This window comes from Apis cerana, linkage group LG15, assembly GCF_029169275.1.
Source record: "Apis cerana isolate GH-2021 linkage group LG15, AcerK_1.0, whole genome shotgun sequence".
In the NCBI taxonomy this organism is placed as follows: Eukaryota; Metazoa; Arthropoda; class Insecta; order Hymenoptera; family Apidae; genus Apis; species Apis cerana.
This window is the reverse complement of record NC_083866.1, coordinates 7,561,525-7,584,842: the sequence shown is the minus strand read 5'-3', so window position 1 is coordinate 7,584,842 and position 23,318 is coordinate 7,561,525. Positions and strand designations below refer to the sequence as shown.

The 23,318-nt window shown below is 27.9% G+C and overlaps 2 protein-coding genes and 1 long non-coding RNA gene across 19 annotated transcripts; 1 reads left to right on the top strand and 2 right to left on the bottom strand.

Moving 5' to 3' along the window:
* Nucleotides 1-133: 133 nt before the first annotated feature.
* On the bottom strand, nt 134-13,160 carry LOC108000455 (serine/threonine-protein kinase 10). Of its 6 annotated transcripts, none has more exons than XR_009832896.1 (16): nt 13,020-13,160; nt 11,370-11,978; nt 11,128-11,292; nt 10,850-11,048; nt 10,609-10,739; nt 10,146-10,469; nt 9,869-9,911; nt 9,346-9,404; nt 8,814-8,898; nt 8,545-8,705; nt 7,954-8,468; nt 7,338-7,867; nt 4,950-7,174; nt 2,687-2,837; nt 2,360-2,503; nt 134-743 (listed from the first exon to the last, which is right to left on the bottom strand). XR_009832896.1 is itself a non-coding variant. In XM_062085914.1 (15 exons), exons 2-15 carry the CDS (start codon nt 11,526-11,528, stop codon nt 2,472-2,474), a joined length of 4,779 nt encoding a protein of 1,592 aa, XP_061941898.1. In that variant the 5' UTR covers nt 11,529-11,978; nt 13,020-13,160; the 3' UTR covers nt 1,302-2,471. The 6 variants fall into 6 exon arrangements, 4 of the variants coding, with proteins under 4 accessions (XP_061941898.1, XP_061941899.1, XP_061941896.1 ...); XR_009832895.1 differs by lacking the exon at nt 134-743 and adding an exon at nt 1,302-2,286; XM_062085914.1 differs by lacking the exon at nt 134-743 and having other exon boundaries at nt 1,302-2,503.
* A 194-nt stretch (nt 13,161-13,354) lies between these two features.
* LOC108000438 (uncharacterized) lies at nt 13,355-15,081 on the top strand. The gene is made up of 3 exons (XR_009832898.1): nt 13,355-13,486; nt 14,101-14,345; nt 14,456-15,081. It is a non-coding gene; the product is annotated as an uncharacterized LOC108000438 (long non-coding RNA).
* Nucleotides 14,972-23,249, bottom strand: LOC108000316 (poly(U)-binding-splicing factor half pint). 12 transcript variants are annotated; one of them, XM_062085957.1, is made up of 12 exons: nt 23,097-23,190; nt 22,528-22,582; nt 22,031-22,210; nt 20,589-21,494; nt 20,450-20,515; nt 20,038-20,198; nt 18,298-18,356; nt 17,499-17,712; nt 16,474-16,960; nt 16,196-16,407; nt 15,720-16,113; nt 14,972-15,650 (listed from the first exon to the last, which is right to left on the bottom strand). In XM_062085957.1, exons 6-12 carry the CDS (start codon nt 20,092-20,094, stop codon nt 15,541-15,543), a joined length of 1,533 nt encoding a protein of 510 aa, XP_061941941.1. In that variant the 5' UTR covers nt 20,095-20,198; nt 20,450-20,515; nt 20,589-21,494; nt 22,031-22,210; nt 22,528-22,582; nt 23,097-23,190; the 3' UTR covers nt 14,972-15,540. The 12 variants fall into 12 exon arrangements, with proteins under 12 accessions (XP_061941941.1, XP_016916072.1, XP_028523831.1 ...); XM_017060583.3 differs by having other exon boundaries at nt 20,450-21,319; nt 21,431-21,494; XM_028668030.2 differs by having other exon boundaries at nt 21,431-21,494.
* Nucleotides 23,250-23,318: the final 69 nt, after the last annotated feature.

Here is a 23,318-nt window from a genome sequence, read left to right as displayed (position 1 = left end):
TGGAATTCTTATAACGGGTACAAATTAAAGAGAGAATGATAACAAACAGTTTTGTATGCTTAAACATTGTACGTACAATAATGGAAGAACAACTGAAAAAAATATTTAGCAAAAACAACAGACAAAGAGAGGGAAACAATGCTAACGTTATCTATTCGTTACAAATCGACATAATTAATTTTAAACTTTAGCCGAAAATTTCTCCTCTTCGCATCGCTTCATACTTTAATCGTCGAACTATATAAATATTTTCAATCAAATATACAACGCACACAAACTCGATAAAAATGGCTTCATTCTCTTTTTCTTCCCTTCGCTCGTTACTTCTTTCTCAATATATCGCACGTGTCGTGCACGTACGCGCTTTGTAACCCAAGAAATTTTTCAATTCGTTAAATCTATACGTAAAATTTCCATAGTCATTGTCTGGAACACGCGCTATCTATCCCCGTTCATTCGTCAAATCAAACAAAACTCCCAAATCTATTCCCACAGTTTCGTTTCTTTTGTAATTGATCCCATTTACGAAGATGCGCATCGTTCTCGTGTCCGTGAATAAGAAAAAGAAATCTTTCGACGCGGGATAGAATCCAATAGGCACGTTTAGTTAAGGTTCTGTTTTCTTTCTGGAATCGGAAACTCGATCCGACAAAAAAACTCGTTCAAGGGCGTTACGTCCTTTCTTTCGTCGTGTCATGCGTCACAAGTGTCCTTTTTACATTCCTAAAATGTTAATGTTTTTCCTAAAAATGTCAAGAATACAATGTATGTACATATGCTTTGGCAAATGTCCTCTTTCTTTTTTTATTATTATTATTATTATTATTATTAAAACGAACTACTTCCCTCCTCGTGTTTCGTTATTCATTTACGTTACAAGAAGGAAAAAAGAAAAGAAAAAGAAACTCGAGCGAACGTTGATTACAAATTACACTCGCATCAAATTTCACTCGAGTTGGCCGCAATTTTTTTTCTCCATTTATCATCATCGAACGGACGAAAACGGATACATTCAACGTATTCTCGCAAGAAGGTAAATAAGTTGTTTTCAAAGACTCGTCGTGAAACATTATTCTCATACGACAGTACGAAAAGTAAAATAATCAAAATATATATCAAACAATTCATTTCGATTTTTTATATACAAGATATCTTACTCAATAATCGTATAAGCACACCTTCGGATAGATTGACGTGAATAAAGAAAGATACAAAAGTTGATATACTGTACAATTAAAGGAGATGGAAAAAGAAAGAAAGAAAGAAAGAAAGAAAGAAAGAAAAAGAAAAAATAATAAAAATAAAAGGGGAAAGAAAATATTTTATACAAATACGTTTCTTTACATCTAAACGTTACGAACATTGGTTACAGAACATGCTCGTTTCGAATACGCATCAAAGAGATTCTTTCTATAACATTCTCGGCCTATACATATAGACTCGCAGATAAGAAAATCATACATTGTGTGTGTATATATATATTTGGCGTGAACCTTTGATTCGTACTGTTGAACGTTTATTTATTAAAAATATATCTTGATTAAAAACAATCTGCCAGTAGATTTAGCATTTTCTTTACAAACGATACAACTCGTTAAATAATCTAATAACGAAGACGGAGTGAGTCTACATGTGTTGGTTCACATACAAGGACTTTCGATTCAATGATTCGAACGAGGTATAAACATATATACCTGAACTGCGTGCATCCATTTAGAACACGCACGCAACTACGGCTTACGCTTTATACTTGCTTCAACATCATTCTTATAAATGTCTATGCCATAACACTCAATAGGACAACAAGCATATATATATGCATATATATACACTCGCACAATCGAAAATATAATTCTTCAAATGTGCATTACGTACACGATAAAATCACTTGGTATTCCATCGAATATCCACTGACATCGCATGTATTGAATAGTAAATTATCTTCAAATTAATAAGTCGACTTCTAGTTCAATATACATGTATATATATGAATTGTAGAAAAAAAATGTATTTATTGTAGGATCACGTACACGATACTGATCACGAGTCTTGTTTGCTTATCCAAATTACGGAAGAAACGATCAACGGGCGGATTGTATGAATTGCGTATGTACCAAATAGCGATATATCTTTCAATAAAATCACCGTAACAAGTTCATTTCATTTGTAATCGCATTTGTAATTCATCATAAATATATAAGTATCTAATTAGAGAAAAACGATTTTTTCAATCTTGCTCTTTCCTTTCTTTTTCATTCTTCTCTTTCTTCTTTACTAGTCTTATTGCTGTTTGATCATATCGTATAATATGTATATATATATGGTGGTATAATAACGTTCACAGATCGTAGATACTCACACAATTTTTTCATTGATCACCCATCATCGGTAAGAATCGTCCGTGGAATTAAAGAAAATTCTCTCTTAGTTAGACGTACGACCGATCGTTGAAAGCCACGCCTTACGCATCTTCAATCGCCGATCGATGATTTATTTTGTAAATCTTATTACACAATCAAATTTAACGATCAGTAATGATTCCATTATCCAAACAGATCAGATGATACAATAAGCTCGTATAAATAGACTTATATCGACATTCTTTATGATTTATTAACGTTATTCTTATTCTTGAAAGAATAATCATTTTGGTTCGGTTTGATAAAAATTAAATTTAGACATTAACCTTCGCTCACCGAAGAAAGCGAACTACGGGTTGAGCCAACCGTGTGATGCGTCAAGTCGGTAAGATCTGCCGGTAAACACAATGGTATCGCGCTTGGCCCGTAAATCGCCTCTTGTTCCTCCAGTTGTAACGCAAACTGTTCTTCCAATTTCTGTAACGAAAAATATCGAGTGTACAATTAAATGCATATATACGCGACACATAGCACAAATTAATGGATAAACGCTTACGAGTAATTTTAAATAATAAAAAAAAAAACTAAATCAAAGAGAAACGTATGGTTCTCGCGGAATCAATCAAATGTTTAATTGCTCGATCGCTTATACTATATCTATGCTTTATTATTTACTATACTTTATATTCACAGATCAACAGACGTTGTTTAAACTGACCTTGTTTATTACCTAGTAGATCGTTCTGATATCCAGTCGTGGAATCTCTTTCCCGACATGTTGTCTTAATGGATATTTAATGAGAAAGGTACGTAACAAAAATGGGAATAAACGCGATACAACGTACACATTGGAAACAATTATATGAGAATCCCCTCATGTATATAAGCATTTATCGCACATTTTACTACGTTCGGTAAGTATACAACATACATGTAACCCACAATTATATTACCAATTCACCTCCTGTTATATAATTTTGTTTAATAACCATGGAAAAGCTACTATCGAAACACGAAACTTACATATATTATCGATAATACAACGAACGATAAATATCTAATCGCATACAAAATAAGCATAATGTATCATTTAGTACCATATATATATATAAACGCTCGTTGATATTCTGTTGTTGAATATTAATGATTATCCATTAAAAAATTGTCTTATGATACGTTATGTTTATTTCTGATGAAAAAATTTGACGAGTGTTCTGCGCGTGGACAATAATAAATCTGCAACATCGTAATTTAAGTGCAATTTCAACGATAAATTAATTTAATGCCAGTGATATATATATATATATATATGTTTAATATCTCATCATTTAGAAAAAAAAAAAACTATAAACTTAAACTAATAGCTAACACGATAACAAGCTCTTATCTTATTTTAAGGTTATATTACTTATTGGTTCTTACGTTCCCCAAGAATTGCAAACTCATGTTATAAATTAATTATTTCCTTGCAATGTATTATCACTTATTCAAATGTTATTCCGTGTAAGCCCAAACAATATATATATATATTTATATATTTTTCCTTTAAATTGGTTACGTAAAAATATATTAAATGTACGTGTGTGCATACTGGGGGACACATTCATAAACGTAAACGTAAATTATATATATACATGTAATATAATAATGGATGCATATAGCATTTAAACATACGATAAATATTGCTATATAATTGAAGCAACGGTGAGTAAAGCGGGCATGAGTAAAATGATAATACCCTTAAATACACAAAAGCATAATTTTTTAGTAAGAGAAATTTCGAAATAACGGATTAGATTGTAAGAAAATAATTAAGTAAGTTTGATTAATTAGAGAGGAAAAAAAAGAAAGAAATAATTAATGTAAGTAATTATAAAAGATAAAATAAATGGTAAACAGAATAGAATGGAAAATTTTATTTCGAAACTTCTCTCTACGAATAACGAGAACATTTTGGGAGGAGACACAAGAGGATTTTCGGAATACTATCTACGAGATGAGGGAGACGGTACTAGATCTGGTTTGGATTGACTTCGTGAAGGCATGCCATTAACGGAACCGGTGTCCAAACCACCAACTCTTAGCGACACCCTTGGAATGGTAAACGGGGAAGGGGATGTTGGAGTAGAGCGAGGTAAACGCGGAGATTTCTTCCAACTTTCAAAATTAAACAGAGAAGTACAATCTAAAAGGGGAGAAGAGAGACCACTAAGACTCGAGGGCAAATAGTCTCGGTAACGAACTTCCAACGCTTCCATTTCAGCCGTCAGCACAGCTTCTAACTTCTATAACAAGTATATTAAGCTTATTTCAGTATGAATGCTTCTTTTAAATTTAATAATTGATTCGTATCTTTCCCCGCGCTGGTCATCACGTGAGCCTCATAACATTAGAAACCTACGATATTGCTATAATAATAGAGAAGAGAATGAATGAGAAGGGGAGAAAAAGAAAGAAAAAAAAAACATAGAAAAAAAAGTAGATAAATGAAGAGAAAAAAAAGAAGAAAGAATAAGAAGGAGGAGAAAGAAAACGGTTAAAAAAAAATATGGAAAATAAAAAAGTAAGAAGAAACTAATATAGATTTACCTGCTTTCGAGGCTTGAGTTGCGCTTTCCATTCGCGAAGCTCTTTAGCATACGCCTCTTCTAATTCCTTTAGCTTCAACGTTTCATGCTCCATTAACATTTTCCTTTTTTCGTTCTGTAATTGTTCCAATTCTTTGATAGTGGCATCACTTTGCGCTCTTACCTCTTCCAATTGCCGCGAATGTTTTAATTCGAATCTTTGTTGCTCGGCTCTATATCGCTTTTTCTCGTTCTCTTGGAATTTTTTTAACTTTTCTCTCTCGGCATCAGGATCTGGTGCGATAACAGAAGACATGGAAATCCTCATAGATTCTCTAAACATCATTTCGCGTGCCTTCATCTCGTTGCGGATTCTTTTAGGTAAATTTCTACGTTCCACCGTCTGTCGTTTGATCAATTCTTCTTCCTTCCGTTGATTCATTCTCTTCATTTGTTCCAATTCTTTTTCATGACGTATCAACATCTGATGTCTTTGCAAAAAGAAAATGTCCTTCAATTGTTTCTTTAATAATTGTTGCTTCTCGTGTATATGCCGTTCTTCTTGCTCCCAAATGGCTGCTTCCCGAGCTCTCATCAGTTGTTGCTTTTGTTGCAAAAATTGTCTTTCCATTAAAGCAATTTTTTCGCGATGACTGTCGGACAATCTTCTCAACAACAATTCATGACTTTCGTTCAGCTTATCTAAGAAGTGTTTTTCTCTTTCTTCGTGTTCAGCCTCTAATTTCTCTTTACGTATCTTGAATGCACTCTTCCTCTTATCTTTCGGCATCAAGTCCACCTCTTGCTTAAGTAGTTTTAATTCCTGTTTCAATCCTTCGCGAAATTGTTTCAATTCCCTTTCTTGTTCGCTACGTATTTTTTTCGAAGCAAGCCTAAGATCAGCTTCTTGTTGCGCTTCTGCTCGTTCAATTTGCTGCCTTTGCTGGCGAGCAAGGGTTTCCAAATCAGTTTCAGCATTTCTTTCTAGCAGTTGCCTCTCTTGCTCGAAACGCTTGTCTTGCTGATCTTTGTTAAACTGTGCCTTTTGCGATAAATCTTGAAACTGTTTCTGTTCCATTTTCTGTAGCATTTTTAATTCCCTTAACTCTTGCTTCCTAAAAATTTGATCATCGTAAACTTTTCCGTTTTCGTCGTCGCCGTAAATCACCTTCGACGTCGTCGTGGTAACTACTACACCATCGATCTCAAATTTTCTAGTTCTCTTCCTCGTTTTCTTCTTCAAATTCATCATTTGAATATCCTCTTTTGTTTTCGTCGGTCGTGGTATTTCGCGATTGTAATCGGACTTCCGTCGCAATACCACCTCCTCATCCACCTCCGCAGATTGTCCTTGACTTAAATGATTCTCTTTACTAGATTCTCTACTGTCCTGGCTTATCGTGGTGGAGATGGATTCGGCATCGGAACGATCTATACTTTTACTCGGCGTATGCGATCTTGTCGATCCAGATTCGCTTTGAGATCTAGACCCTTCGAAACTATCCGGAGATACTCTCTTCTCTTTATATCCTTTACTTATTTCCTTCTGTTTCAGCGTTTTTAAAACTTTTTCATCGATGCGATCGACAATTGGAGATTTATCATTTTTTAACAGACCGTTCACCTTTTTCGAATTTCTCTCCACATCATCGATATCTATAGATTCTATCGTTGTCCCAGCGACTATCATTTTAGTAATTTCGTCGCCACTGTCGCTTTTTGTACTCGATCTTTCGATTAAACTTGTATCACTGTGAGAAGAAGAAGTTCGTACGGCCTCGTGTTTATTAAGTATCGAGGAATCTTTCACTTGTTCCTTATCATCACCGACGGTAACAACAGAAACGTGACTAGTATCTTGCAATTCGTCTACGATTGGACTAACAATTAGAACCTCGGATTCGTCTAACTTCTTACCAATTCTTTTAGAAACATCAGTAAGAATTATAGGCTGCTCTTGGGGCATGTATTCTAAACTATCTAAACTTGGGAATCCATCATCATCGGTTGAACTCTCGTTCACTTGTGTTTTGTTTAATTCATTCGCGACAATGATAACTTCCGATGTTGGAGGTTGACGACAAGAAAGAGTCGCTGCTAATGACATAGCATCGACAAGAACCGGAGGATGCGTCGTTACCACTGTTACTTGGCTAACATTGCTCGCAAGACTATTTGATAAATCTGGACTATCCGCTGTAATCCGGACGGTTGATGTATTTGGACGTATTTCTTGATCGGATTTACCTTAAATTAAATACTAATATTAACAATTATTGCATTTAACAATAAATTATTAATTTTATAATAAGAATCAAGTTAATATAAAAAATTATATTATTTATATTAAAATATTAAATTGATACGTGCATAATATAAATACATAGATAAAGTAATTTTTTTATTTTACCAGTAATGACAACTACGTTATCTCCGCTACCTCTTCTCGAAGTATTTTTAATAGGAGTTGATGTAATTACTGATACATTCACCGAAGAACCTTTCTTCTCACAGTTTACGCTATCACCATTGTTCACCACATTCTCATAATTGTGTTCTTTACTTGGCCATTTCTTATCCCGTTTCCCGTCAAATTCATCGGGAAAATTTTCTAATGAAACATATCTGGAAGATCCTTCGCTATGACTTTTAATAACAGATTCTGTTTTAGACGTTCCATAATTTGTTTTAACATCTTCGATCGAACAAGCTTTAACGATATTTTTTTCGGATGTGCTTGTTGTTAAAACTTCTCGATGAGATAATGCCTCCATAGAAGAAACGCTCATTCGCATTTCAGTATCCATTGAAAATCGTTTCTCTAAAACCGCATTTAATTTTTGCTCTACAGATTTTCGTTTTTCTTGCAAACTCTTATAATTTTCTTCCGATGGAGATTGTCTTTTAACTTGTATATCAATTGGTGCTTTCTTCTCAATTCTGAAATGAAGAGTTTTCCGTAGAAATAACTTATGTTAAAGATTCTACAAAACAAATATTTTAAAAGAGTAAGTAGAAATAAATACCTGCTTTTTTCTTCCAACGACGATTGTTTATTGAATACTGGTTTCGTCCAGTCTTCGATTAATTCTAATTTAACCGGTGCTGACTTTCTCTTCTCCTCTAACGTTAATTGTGTCCTCGATGATAAATTCAGCTTATCGTCTATCGATCTCTGTTTAATATCATTTTTGTTTGTATCATCTATCTTATTCTTTTCTCTTTCATTACTTTCTAATATAATTTTTTCTAAACTAGATAATACGTTTGTTTTTTCACAAAACGTATCTACATTTGTCTGTTCCCTGCCTAACATTTCCTGATCTAATTGCGACGATTCATTTCTATCTTTTTGCTGCTTATCAATAACCTTGTATTCATTTAATACCTCTTTATTACTTTGTTTATCAACAACTTTTATATTATTTTCCTTATCCTCAATTTTACTATTTTGACGCATAAGTGGTGGAGGAGGCGCAGGACCTTTTTCTCGAGATACTCTACGTTCGCTCGTTTCGTTTGTATTAGGAGGCTTAGGTGCCTAAAAATAAAATTAAAATATTATTATTAATTTTATATATAAGAATATCAAAAATTAATTAAAAAGAAAAATATACTTGTTTTTTCTCAACAGAAACGGTTATATTATCTTTTGATTCCGCTTTACGTAATTTCTTGTTTCTATCCTCTCTTTCACCATCTCTGTTAATTTCTCGTTTATGACTTTCTTCTTTTTTTGCAGACACAGGTGATGCAACAAGATTTTCCTTTTCAGAAACTAGAAAAAAAAAAAAAAAATAGAAAAAGAAAGTAATAACGAATATATATATGTAATTAATTATAATCCTTATCAGTATCTAATTTATATATTATTGATCATATTTACTCTGAACATCAGCGTCACTGCGCATAGACGCAGAGTCATCTCCGAGTTGATCCAGCTCCAGAGGAAGCTGAGACGTGCGTTGCTCCTGAAATTTGTATTTTATTTTTTACTTATATATAATTATATAATTTATATATGATATAATTCATAATAAATGATATTCAAGTTGATAAAAAATATAATATTTAAATATCATTATATATACAAAATTAAGAAATTATTAGAAATTATTATAAATAATTATTATTAATTATTATTATAAATTAATATAAAAATAAAAAAATTATTATTTTATATTAATATGAAATAAAATAGCACGAATAACTGAAACTGAACTCAAATTATTTTTAACTATTTTTATAAAAATCAGTATTACATATTCATAATGAACATTATTTTTTAATATTTAGAAGTTATATGATAAATAGCTTATGCATTGCAGTTTAAAAAGAAAAAGATAGCAACAAACTGTAATATATATAAAAAATTCATTAAATCAAATTAGACAACATTTATTGCATAAGCTACTGACCTGACAAACGCAGGGATGATGGGGCTGGCGAGGCCCAGGAGAGCCGCATGCACAGCCAAATTATCCAAATTACAATACCATATTTATTAGGATATCATTAGATTAAATGTTAAAAGGAAAAAAGGAAATTTAGCAAAATATTTATAATTATGATCTCAAATAATAATATGTAAGAAACGATAAATGATAATTCAAATATTCATATATTTTAAATAAAAATAATATTACTATATTAATTTTACAAATAAAAAAAAAATTTTACGAATGCACATGCATGAATATTTTTAAAATTTTATGCATGTTCATCATGCATAAATATAACAAAGAGTAATTGTACGTTTTATAAAAATGAGATGAAATTTATTCCAAAAATTTACATGACTGCATACACAAAAATATTTAATTACAGATATTATAAATTCTTTGAATACAAATGAATATTTTTCATTTTCTGATCGTTTCAAAACATCTATTACATTTGTACAATTCAATTTATACGATTTGCTCAAAAGCAGCTTACCAATCCGTTGATATTGTTCTCTGTGTTTTTTCGTTTTTTTGGCCTTCTATCAAAATGAAAGCGTGTAACAACGTATATACATATTATCATCATAAAACTTAATATATTGTTAGAAATTAAAGATGCAAAATATTATTACACTAATATATTCCTTAAAGATTGCTTGAATATTTTATAATAAGATTAAAAAAATTGTTTGAAAAAAATTTTCATGTTTACATCGTTTTATAATCATCAAAAGAAAAATACAAATAAATAATAACAAAAAATTAGAAACTACCTCAGTTTCTTCATCGACCAATTCTTCCTCAACAACATCAGCTTTATATTCCAATAACAAATCTCTGATTGGTTTTGAATCCAAATTACGATTTATGAATGGATGTTTCAATAATTCATCAGCTGTAGGTCGTGATGTTGGATCTTTAATAAGAGCTTTTGCAATAAAATCATTGAAATCTTTGCTCCATTTTCCAGGTTGATCAAGTCTGGGTGGATCACTCTTTTGTATTTTAAGAAGAACACGCATTGGAGACATTTCATGGTTTGGTGGTTCCATTTGCGCGAATTCTATTAAAGTAATACCAAGTGACCAAATGTCTACCTAAATATAATAAAAAGAAAAATACACACACACACACATATATATATATATATATACACAAAAATATTAATTATAAAATGCTAATATAAGTATACAATATAAATATAAAAAATTCATAATTTCAAAATGTATCACTTACTTTAAAATCATAAGGATTATCTCTAAATGTTTCACATAACACTACTTCTGGAGCCATCCAATATGGTGTCCCAATAAATGTGTCATGTTTCTGTAAAGTATGCTTATTTTTTGCAGATACTCCAAAGTCAGCTGTGAATTTTTTAAAAATTTTTCTTTACACATAAAATATAATAATTATATTTAAATCTAAATGTTTAAATATTTATTATTAAATCTATGTGTTTAAATATAAAAATCACCTAATTTCACTCCTCCTGCCATTGTTAATAAAACATTTCCTGCTTTTAAATCCCTGTGAATAACTTTAGATTTATGTAAAAATGCAAGACCTTTTGCCATATGTTGACATATGTAGGCTATTTGTGGTTCTGTCAAAGCTTTTGCTAATTCAACCATTATGGAATCAACAGCACCACCATCACAATATTCTATCAACATCTATAAGTTTATTAATTAAATTATTAATTGTATAATATAAATACTAAATTTATAAATATTATATAATAATAAAATATACCCATAATTTGCCTTCAATAAAATATGCTTCATGCAATTCAACAACATTGGGATGTTTACATTCTGATAAAATATCTATTTCAATCATAAAATCACTGAGATCATCTTCTCCCTCTAATGCACACATTTTTGCAGCAGCAAGTTGATGAGTTTGCCTATGTTGTGCCTAAGATAAATACTAATTTAATAAACTAAACAATTACAATTAAAAGAATTAAGTTATTAAATTGCATAAATTATCACCTTATAAACTTTTCCAAATGCTCCATCTCCTAGCTCACCTATCATTTCCCAGAATTCTTCTGGATTACAGTCCATTTTAATATTATTATATAATTTCTTTTTCTTAGCATCATTTCCACCAAAGTGGAATGCTTTCTTTAAATTCGATAAGAATGACATTTTTGTAATTCTTACTCAATATTTATATGTAAAATATATATTTCTATTACATTATGTCATAAAACTCAATAATGTTTATCTTTAACAACAAATATGTATTTTACACTGATTTTAAATATAAATTTAAGCAATTTTTAAATAATTCATTCTTATTTGAAATTATTACAAAATACATAAATCATCTTTCTCTTATATATATTTTTGCATACTTTCTATTATTTAAATATATTTTAACATTTCCTTTTAAAATAGAAAATGTTTTAAAAAATATACTTAATTCATATCCCCATCTTACAATAGGGAATTATATGAAATCTCTCCCACATCTTGATAATATATAGTCAATATTCACTAATCAACAAAGTTGTTTAAATAAATAATAATGCAAATATAAAGAATGCAACCCATTATTAATAATCTTTTATTATCAGTTGCAATATATATATAAAGCTGAAATAAATAAAAAATTAACAAGAATTAATATATTTATATATTTGCAATGTTATTATTTCTTAACATTAATTAAAAATTAAAAAATTATAGATTAATATAATTTATATACATTATAATTATAAATAATAATATGATATTAATAATAATAATAATATAATAACATCAAGTAATAATCAAATATTAATCGTATAATAAAATATATTAAGATTAGAGACAATCATAATACTTATGATAAAACTATTAGATATCAATAAGATAAGCATATAAATATAACTATATAAAAAATATTATTAATTATATATATATATAAAATATTTCTAAATGTTATTCTTTATGATTTCAATGATTTATATTAATTTCACAAGTTTATGCTGTATAATTCATTGATGTAATGTATTATGTTATTCATAAATTATTAAATTAAATTAAGTTTATTCATTTACAAAAAAATCAAAATTACAAAGACTTTTTATTTATATGTTTTCCTAATAAAAACAATATATAATTAATTCAATTATAGATATATAATTGTAAAAAGAAGAAGACAAAAGAACTTTATAACAAAAAATTACGAGATAAGAAAGACATTTGAAGTGTCAAAATTCATGGTCACGAGGTTGACACAATTTTGACAAGTAATCTACAGCCGTATCTGTCCGCCATCGTTTTGTAAATACACTTTCCCCATCTTATGTGTTGAAAGCATATCAAAGATAAGACTTGTCAAAATAAAGTTAAATTAAAATTATGCAGATATTTGAAATAAAAATTATAATAAAGACATTACATCTATGTATTTCGAATACAATAACAAAATTTTTCGTCATCTGTATTGTTTGTATTCTAATAAAGCCGATATATTTCTTTCATTTAACATTTAATGAATTATAAAAAGATCTTCTAATTTTAATTATATGAAATAGAAACATAAATATATTATTAAAATGATAATAAAACAAAGAACTTTTTTATTTTTTCTTTTTTTTCCCTTTAAAAGTATGATTTTTTAAAAGAATGTTGTAGACATCCTCTGCTCACCTTCTCTTTTAATGATCCACCGTTCATGAAATGGGCACACTTCGTTTCAATTTATATTATCGATAACTAGTTAAAATCTTTAAATTACATGTTCGCACTAATTACACATATCATCGAAAAATTCACTGTTTAAATCCAAATATTAAAAAGAATGTGCAAACTATCGTGTGTGGAATCAGTAAACTAGACAGACTCGCACGTACACGGCCATTTTCAGTAACACACGCACATCACACACTATAGTGTACCACGCCTGGAAGTGACGTAATCAATCGGCAAGTGGGCCTCTATTCTGCAAAAGATTTTCTAACTTATAAATGCATTTTAAATGCATATTTCTATAAAAGAATAGTCCAATAGTATTTCTTAAATTAACCTTAATAATAATAATTATTAATTATCATTTAAAAATCAGCTGCAATTACATAATAATAATAAAATCTGCGATTTATTTATAACCAATAAAAGTTCGTGTTTATATATTTTAAAATATTAGTGTAAATTTTAACTTTTCTTTATATTAATATTTTTATGCTAGTCTTATCTACTAAATGTTCTTGTACATATAAAAGTTAACACTTGTTATATTGAATTATAGAATTGATTTTACGACGTGTCATTGTAGTTAGAGAAACCTTTTAAATATATAATCTTATTAAGCATTGTGAAATAAACTTATGTTTACAAGAGTGAAGATCTTCATGAAATTAATATATTTTGAATTTAAAAAAAATACTTCATTCATAATATATCGATATCAAATTTTTTCTATAAATAATGTTTATTAAATATAATGGTTTTAATTAAAGAATAATCATTTTCATATATGTAAAAATCACTAGAATATAAAAAATAAAATCATAATTAAATATAAAATTTTATATATAAATATGTATAAATATATATAAAAATAATTATAAATAAGAATTAAAATTTTTCTTTTATTCATAATTTTATTAATATTTTAGAGAAATGTAATTTCCGTGTTTCAATAATATAATATATTAAAACATTAAAACATGATATAAAATAAAAAAATTTAATATTTATTATTAATAAGAAAAAATTTCTCTTTTAATAGTAATCAAAGAATAAATAACTTAAATATAACATATAAAATTCAAGATTACCAACATAATATACAAAAAAATTTTATGGTCATTTTATGGTATGTAGCAATATTCATGTTAAACATGAAATAAGTTTACGTTACCGTTTTATTATATGCGTATTAAAAAAAATTGTTATAATCTAATTTATTTAATTTAATCAAATACTTATTTGTACTTATATTCGAATATATTTTTTTTTATTTTTCTGTAAAAGGTAATTTATTTTCATTTAAATAAATTGATAAAAAAATATAATAATAGAAATATAAATATTTCACTCTTTTCATCCAATTACTTTATAATAATTTTAATTTAATATTTTAGTATTTCAAATTAAAATGTCTAAAAACGAACGAGGTATATTTCAACAGATTTTTAAACATTTTATTGCATCATTAAAAATAAATCAACATAAATTAATTGGCGAAGATTATTATGGTACAAAATATTATGAAATACAAAAGTCAAATTCTTCAAGAAATCCACGATATTTTATACCCGTAAATAATGATAATCACGAGCAAGAATTACCTGTAGAATGGGAGGCATGGTTAAGATATCGTAGAAAAGTTCCACCATCAAAAGAAGAAATAGAAAAAAATTATAAATTAAAAATGATGATAAAACAAAATTCTGCACAAATAGAAGCAAAATATTCAAGTAATAAATCGCAAAAATCAACATTACATAATAAAGAATATACCTCATTTCCAGTTTATGATGAATATAAAAATTATGGACAAAACTATAACATAAAATATAAAAAAAACAAAGAAAATAATGATTAGATCAGGTATAATTAAATTATGCATCTTTTTAGAATGTTTAAAGTTAATAAAATTTAGTAAATATGTACAAACTTTATTGTAACATATAATTGTATTATGACATATAATTTATATGTATTATTTGTTTATAGCCTATGAATAAAACAATTTATTAATATCCTATATCTTCTTTGCATATCTTATACACTTACATATATACTTCAATAAGAAATTAATCATATTTTTAAATGAAAATAACATTGACATTAAATTTAATTAAATTCCTTCATATAAATGATACAAATAATGATTCAGCTGTAAATTTTTTACTGAGTAAAATTATTCTCAATAGTTTCTTTTATTTTTAATTTATATTGTAATAAAATAATTTTTTAAAAATTAGTTCTACTAGATATTGATAATATTTCTGACTAATTGACTAATTTTAAATATAGAGAAATATAGATAAGCAAAAATTAAAACCTAGATTTTTTTTTAATCAGAAGATAGATTATAATTGTTTACATTGTATAAGAAGTATTTCCGATGTAGACAACATGGAATATCACTGAACAGTAAGTAAATTCTTTTGTTTAAATGAAACTGATGGAATTCAACACATGATGTGATATTATTTTGTAATCAACCTGAAAAATCACTATTATCAAATAAAGCTTGATCGTATAATTCTCCTTTCACTAATCGTCCACCAAAGTAACGACCATTCAAAGAATCTCTTGCGCGTTCTGCCTCTAGAATAAGTATTTAAAATAAGTATAAAAAGAACAATTAATATAAAAAAAAATATTTTATAAACTTACCACTCATTTGAGAAAATTCAACAAAAATTTTTACGATAACTTCTGCATCTTCGTCGTCTTCAGATTGTCGCTCATTATAAATAATAACTCTTTCGACAACTCCAAACTTAGAACATTCATCTTGAATTTCTTCTTGTAAACTTTCATCGACATCTTCTGGAGCTACCATATTTCGTAAAATGACAACGCGAGATTCAACTTTGCGCATAAGTTTTTGCATAACAAGATGACGCGCACTTTGTCCTTTGATTGACATATTTTCTTGTTGCTGTAATGTTTGCGGTTCTGTTTCCTCTAATAATTTTTTTTGTAATTCTTCTTGCTGTTTTTGATGAGCTGCTTGCTCTTGTGCTCGTCTCATAATATCAGAATTTGTTGTTGTTGTAACTGGTATCTAATAATATTATGAATAATTTAAATATTTTAAATATTTCTTGTTTTTTTTTCTGAAGAATAAATGATAAAAAAAAACTTACAACTGGAGTTCCTACTATTGTAGGTGCAACAACAGCTGGAGGTGGTATCACAACTGGCTGTCCAGGTATTGGTTGAATTATTGCAGGAGGTCGAGTTAATGTTTGTGGTATAGCTATACCAGGAGGAGGTATAACAGGTGCTACTGTTGCTATAGTTGGCGGTGCCATCATTGTTGCAGGAGCAATAGTGGGTCTTACTATCCCAGGTAAAGCTATATGTATATAAAAGTTATATATTCATTTCTATAAATCTTATAAAAAATTTAAAAATTTCGTACCTTGATTTAAAATCGGCGGTGCAGCTGCTCCAAGCTTAGTTAAACCAAGAGCAACTGCATTACTAGCTACCGCATCCATCGCTTGAATTTTTGCAGTTGCAGCTGCAGCTGCAACTGCTGCAGCAGTAGGCATCATACTAGTTCCACTTGGCGGACCCATAAGAGCATTTGGTGGCGTAATAGCCCTGCCTACTCGTAAGTACTGCCCACCCAAGTCAAATAAATTCATTGATGCAATAGCTTCCAAAGCAGCTTGCATTGTTTCATATTCGATAAAACCATAACCTTTATGTCGATGTGGTGAGCTTCCTTGTGCCAATTTACAATATGTAATGGGTCCAAACGCTTCAAACACAGATTTAATATCATCCTCTGTTAAATCTTGATGAATTGATGCGATATAAATTCGATTATAATGTTTACTTTCTTCAGTAATTTCATCTATAACGGATTGAGCTTGAGGCATATTCGACGGACGTCCCACAACCTGAAGGAAAATGAAGATTTATGATTAATATTTTCAACCATAAAAAAAAATATTTGTAACGAATCTGTCATATATATTAACATTTTAATTATAAAAAAACATACATATATATATATGTATATGTGCATATATATATATATATATATATATATGAAAACAGGATTAGGTCTAGGAATTATATTCTTTATAACTTTAATATGTTAAAAATATCTTACTAATTTAAAAATATTAATTTTTGTATGAATAGATCTATCCTATCAAAATAAATATTTTATTGGAGTAATGGTAGAATTTATTATTATATTTGTTAAAATATCAAAAAAATATCATAAACTTAAAAATCTATAATAATAATTTGATGAAACCATTAAAATTTTAGCAAGATTTTTTTTGATCGAAGTGCATTTTATAAATGTAATGCAATTCAATCAAAACGAATTTCATATTGGATAAAGCTAAATAAAAATTTGCCGACCTCCGGCGGGATGATAGGATTGCTGGGGGACAGGAAATTCGTTATATAGGTACGTCCCGCTACCTTGATGTTACGTCCACCAATCATGACACCATTCATTTGTTCCAAAGCAAGTTGTGCTGCTTCAGGTATCTCGTATTCGACGAATGCAAATCCTTTGTGCTTCTGCGTAACTGGATCCCAAGACATGTTGATTGATTTTATAGGACCAAAAGGCAAAAAAGCTTGCCTAATCGTATCCTCTTTTAATTCAAAACTGATGCTGCCCACATATACCCTGTCATATAGGAATTTTATTTCAGATGACAATCACTTTTTATTATATTAAATCAAATTTTTCTGTTTAATTATATCTATTTTCATAATATATTTATAATTCTATCCTACCATAATTAGATATGAAAAAGAAAAAGAAGCAAAACAAATTTTTACCATTTTTTTCCAAAAAGATATAAAAAAAAAAAATTGCTGTTATATATTTTTTTATTTAAATACATATGAAATAAAGCAGAAGAAATGTTAAAAATACATAAAATATGTTAAATGTAAGTGATAATAACATGATTTTATTAGATAGAAAATTATTAAAAAATTAAAATTTTTAATTTTTCAATTCAATTCTCTTCCAACTAAAATATTAGGCAATATATAATATTATAAAATTATTTAAATTCAATTTTTAACAGTAGAGAAAAAATATATGATTATTCTAAGTACATAATTAAAATTCATTAAAACCCAAATCCAAATGATGAATGAAAATTTTTAGCCTGTACAGAATGAAGGTTGAAAAGTATTTTTTACTTAAAACGACGAATATCGAGGACAAAATTTGGAGGGCTAAGACAAAGAACAAACAAACCTGCACATGAGGGCGAGAGCCTGCTGTCTCTGCACCTGATTCCGTTGACTAGCCATTTGCTGTAACACAAAGGACCATAGGCCTTCTATTGATATCCCTCCCCCTTACACACATACACCATGTCTCGTTCATTTCAAAAATCCCCCAAGCTCTTTTACCATTCCATCTTCGTTGCTCAACTACTCTTATCTTAATATTACAAAGATATAAAAATTTATTTAAAATAATTTTTTGTAATTTCTTAATGAATTACATAAATTTTTTCTAAATAAATTATATATGAATTTTAATTTAATTGATAATATTATACATATATTTAATGTTCATACTATTTGAAATAACATTTCAAAATATTTCATAATTAAAAACAAACAAATTATATTTTTATTTCGATCAAATATTAAAAACATGTTATTAAAAATGTTAATTTTTTCTTTAACTAAAATTTTAATATTATTACATAAAATCCAAAAGAAGTATTTCATTGAAAAATGATTATATTTTCATAATAAATAATATTCTAAATATAATATCTTCAAATAAACTAAAATTAGAAAATAATTTAAATTTAATTTAAAATTTTAACATTGATATAGTACATTATAACTATTATCGAGGAACTCATCCAATCATAATAAAAAAAACAAGAAAGAATAATTGAGCTCGGAAGTATATATTAATTATTTTTCTCAAAACGTCCAGAGATTCATGCGCAAAAACTTGTCCTCCTTCGCGCTGGTACAGCTCTGCTCCCGCCGACTACTATCTCAAGATATCTAACCTTCGCTTACAGTAGTAACTCAGGGAAACGTTTAGGAGTGTTTGATCGTAAGGCGGTTTCGTATCGTTTCTGTCTTGACTTGGTTGACACTAACCTGCACATTAGCAATAAAACTTGCTGCCGCAGGACCAACTTATTCTTCTGCGGGGAGAAAAAATCAACCGATCAGAGTTAGGTTCCAGTGTTCGTTTTTAATTTCTGTTATATGTTTTGACTTTACTCGCTCGTCATAACGAACACAGGTTAACATATGTAAAATAAAAATAAATATTACTCGGCGGGGCGAGCTAAATTGTAAGGACAAATATCAGTTTAAAATACTACAAGCACATTTTTTTTTTAATTTTTGTTACATTACTGGCAAAGAGCTAAATAGAGGAAGAAATGTAAATTTTTCTTTAAATAATATCTTTTGAGACAAAAAGAATCCTATAATTTTTACATCATTTAATATCATTTAATTAAATGTATATATTAACCCCATTGTGTATTCATATGAACAATCAACATTTTATGAATTTATAATATTAATGAAGTAAAGAAATAAATTAAGTGAAAATTAATTATTAATTCTTAAATATATATTTTATATTTTATCTTTTTCTCTTTCTTTTTTTATAAAAAGAGAAAAAATATAAATGTGAATAAAATATTCATATATATATATATATATATATATATATATTGTATCTACAATTCTTACAAATAATATAAAAAAATTTAATAAAATATTTATTTATTATATAGATGTTGATTGTTTTATTAGTTTCATTTATATTAATAAAAAATATAATATAATGCTTCTATAATGCATTTTTATTTAAATAATTATAATAGTAGCAAAAAAAAAACATATTTACATGACAAATGATGACAATATAAAAATCTATGAATATACAATGGAATATAAAATATATGTTAGGCGAGTAAAGTTTGTTAGCATCATGTTAAAAAGTTACCTGTTGTTGATGAGCGAGTGTCTGCTTCATTAAAACCATTTTGATGCTTTGTTCCATTGCATATTTTTTTGCTCTATTTACTGTATCCTGTTGTTCAGATGTAATTTTTGGAAGACCTGCACCTAGAATGCCAGGCAATGTAAGATATTTAGCTCCAGGTCCTGTAACAAAATAAATGTTAATGTTAACAAAATAAAACATATTTTATCAATATATGTTCTATTGAATAATAATTTTTCAGATCTTATCAGCTATTTGTCCATTAAATTATTATTATTCACTCTCAATATAACTGTAATTGGAGCAACAAAATTTAATTGTCACAGTATATTTTATCTACATCATATATAAATATTACATTATTTCAATTATTATGACAATTTATAATTTTGTATATTATAATTTTACATACCAGCAACAACTTGTTTAATTTGATTAAGATCATATATAGGGCCTGGCAAGAACTCTGATGCATTTCCTACGAAAAAAATTAGCATTAGATAAAAATAAAATATGAAATCTATATTTAGTACTTCCACCATCACACACACAAGAATTTTTTGAAGAATATCTCAACATTTGTTTTTATTTTTTTTCTTCCATACTTTCTCCATTTTTTTTTAAATTTATTTTGCGATGATAGAGGTACTATAACTGTTAATAATTTTATAAAATATACAAATTCAATTTTTATTATCTTTCTTTTCTAGTCTTATTTTTTAAAATTAAGCATAATTTGAAATATTCATATATATAATATTCAATTTAAGAATATTTAATATTTGGTGTACTGTAAAATTTTAATAAACATAAGTTTTATATATTTTTATAGTTTTTAATATGGGCAAAGAGTGAAAGAAATGACTTAAAAAGAGACGCAAAAAGTAACGATGTCGTACAGCAATTCCCACTGCGGTAGAATCGTCCTCCAAACTGTAAGTTCAAAGAAATTAAAACAATTAAGAACAATAACGTTACTTATGTAAAGTAATGTATGTTCAAAATTATATATATGTACATATACATTCGTATATAAATATATTTTGAAAGAAATGCATTCCTTTCTTTTCTTTTACGCCATCAAAATAAAATTATTTTACATCTTAGAAGAGAAATAACGTCAAAATTATGCCAAATATATCAAAATTTAAGAGAAATTATTGCAACTGTTCGGTTAACTTCATTTAAATTTTATTACGATTTACACTATCAGCCCCAAAAAAAGACTACCAATAACTAGATTAGGTTTCGTATGATCATAACCAATTTGGTCTGCTAGTCTCTGAAACAGAAATCAGAACACGTTGAAACGTTTCTTTCTCTCTTTTATGATTTTTGCTGTTTCTCGAATTAATACTATTAGCTTTGTTCGATTGTTTGATTAACAGCTAACCGTGTTCTGGGCTGAGCAATGATGGTTGTGCGCAAACTATCCGAGATTGAGGCGACGCACAAATCTGTAAGCACAAAGCAAAGGAGAATACTCTCAGTGCATTTTCTGCGCCATTTTCTTACAGTTTGCCTTTTCCAACCTACCACGCAATTAACCCTAACACATTCTGTATAGCAATGGCGATCCTAATTAACAAAAAATCTAACGTGATCGAGCTTTTGTAAAATGAATTTTTCTTGTGTTGTGTACCCTGTGTCCAATAACTTTTTTATTTGTTTACATATGTCTTTTTTAATAAAAGAACAAATTACCTCATACTTATGTAATTCAAATATAAATGTTATAAACTTTGATATTTTAAAAAACACGTCGCCATTGCATCTCCTATTTATAAGCTTCTTTTTTTTTGTTTCATATTTAGAAATAAAATTAAAATATCATAAATATTATTTATATTAGAAAAAAAATATTTCAATAACAAAAAAGTATATAACAATATTAATATAATAATAATATAATGAACAACTTATTTTCATCTTAATAAAATAAATTGTAGAAGCTTATAATTAGGATAAAAGAAGATTATCCTAAAATGCTGACCTATCTAAAATACGCATCATATTTGGTACTCGACAATAGATGCTGTGTCAGTAGGAGTTTGCAAAACTCTGATTTGTTCTGTTCAACGAATGTAGCGTTCTCTTTCTTTGTTTGGCACACGCTCATGATCACAGCTCAGTCGTAGGCCACAGATTCTGTACTGTCTCTCCGCTGTAACATCTCAGAACAGAAGGACAACCATACATTAGTTTTATTGAGGGCCAACGATCACCTATCACCCTAGCCTACCAAAATATATTCTGAAACTGCAATAGACCACTCAACACTTATAGCTTGCCAGCAGTTTAATAGAAAGCTAGCACCTGATTGTCCTAAATAAATAATATATGCTTTTCTTCATCATTTCCTTTGCTTAGAAATATATTATGCTTGCTGTTGCTTCTGTGTTCACCGTCTTTTCCAGTTGTACGCTTAATTGTATAATTTATTAGTATAGATTAGAGACATACATCTATTTGGAAATATTAGCAATATACCTTCAACTCTAGGTTTCTTGCTAGGAGGTTCCACATTATTCTGGGATGTTGGTGCCTATAAATATATGAAATATTTATAAAATATATATAAAAACTTTATATTTACAAAGTATATAAGATAAAAAAAAATTAATAAAAAATAAAATTTTGCAATATTTAAATCAAATTACTTAAACTATATCATATATTATTTTAATGATATAAATTTAAATTTTTTATGTATTACATAATTGATTTATTGCAATAAAAAAAACAATTATATAAAAAAAATTTAAGAAAAAAAATAATGTTTAAAAAAATATTTATTTATTTACATTAAAATGATATAATATAAAAATAAAAATTGAAAGAATAACTTTATTTATTTAATCGATATTAGAATTATCAATAATAGTATATTTATAAAATATTGTAAAAATATGTTAATATTATATATTTTATTGAATATTCCGAGATTGTTAATCATAAGTACGTTACACACAAGCATTCTACAACCGCCATCATGATCAAAAATTTGCTGTTTCTAATAATTCAGTATTTCTTATAAATAATAATAATAACTAACTTACCATGGCCATTGCTCCGTTCATTATCCCTCGTGACTCAATATATTGTAATTAATACTTTTTTTACATGTACTTCACTAACTAAATCTCAACGATTTGGAACAAGTAACTTACATACAAAACGATCCGAAGCTTGCCTTTACGGAAGTGCTATAAGTACTATGTAAGTCAGTAATAACCTTATGTAAAGTGAAATAATAATTGTTTATGTGAGTAACAAAGATA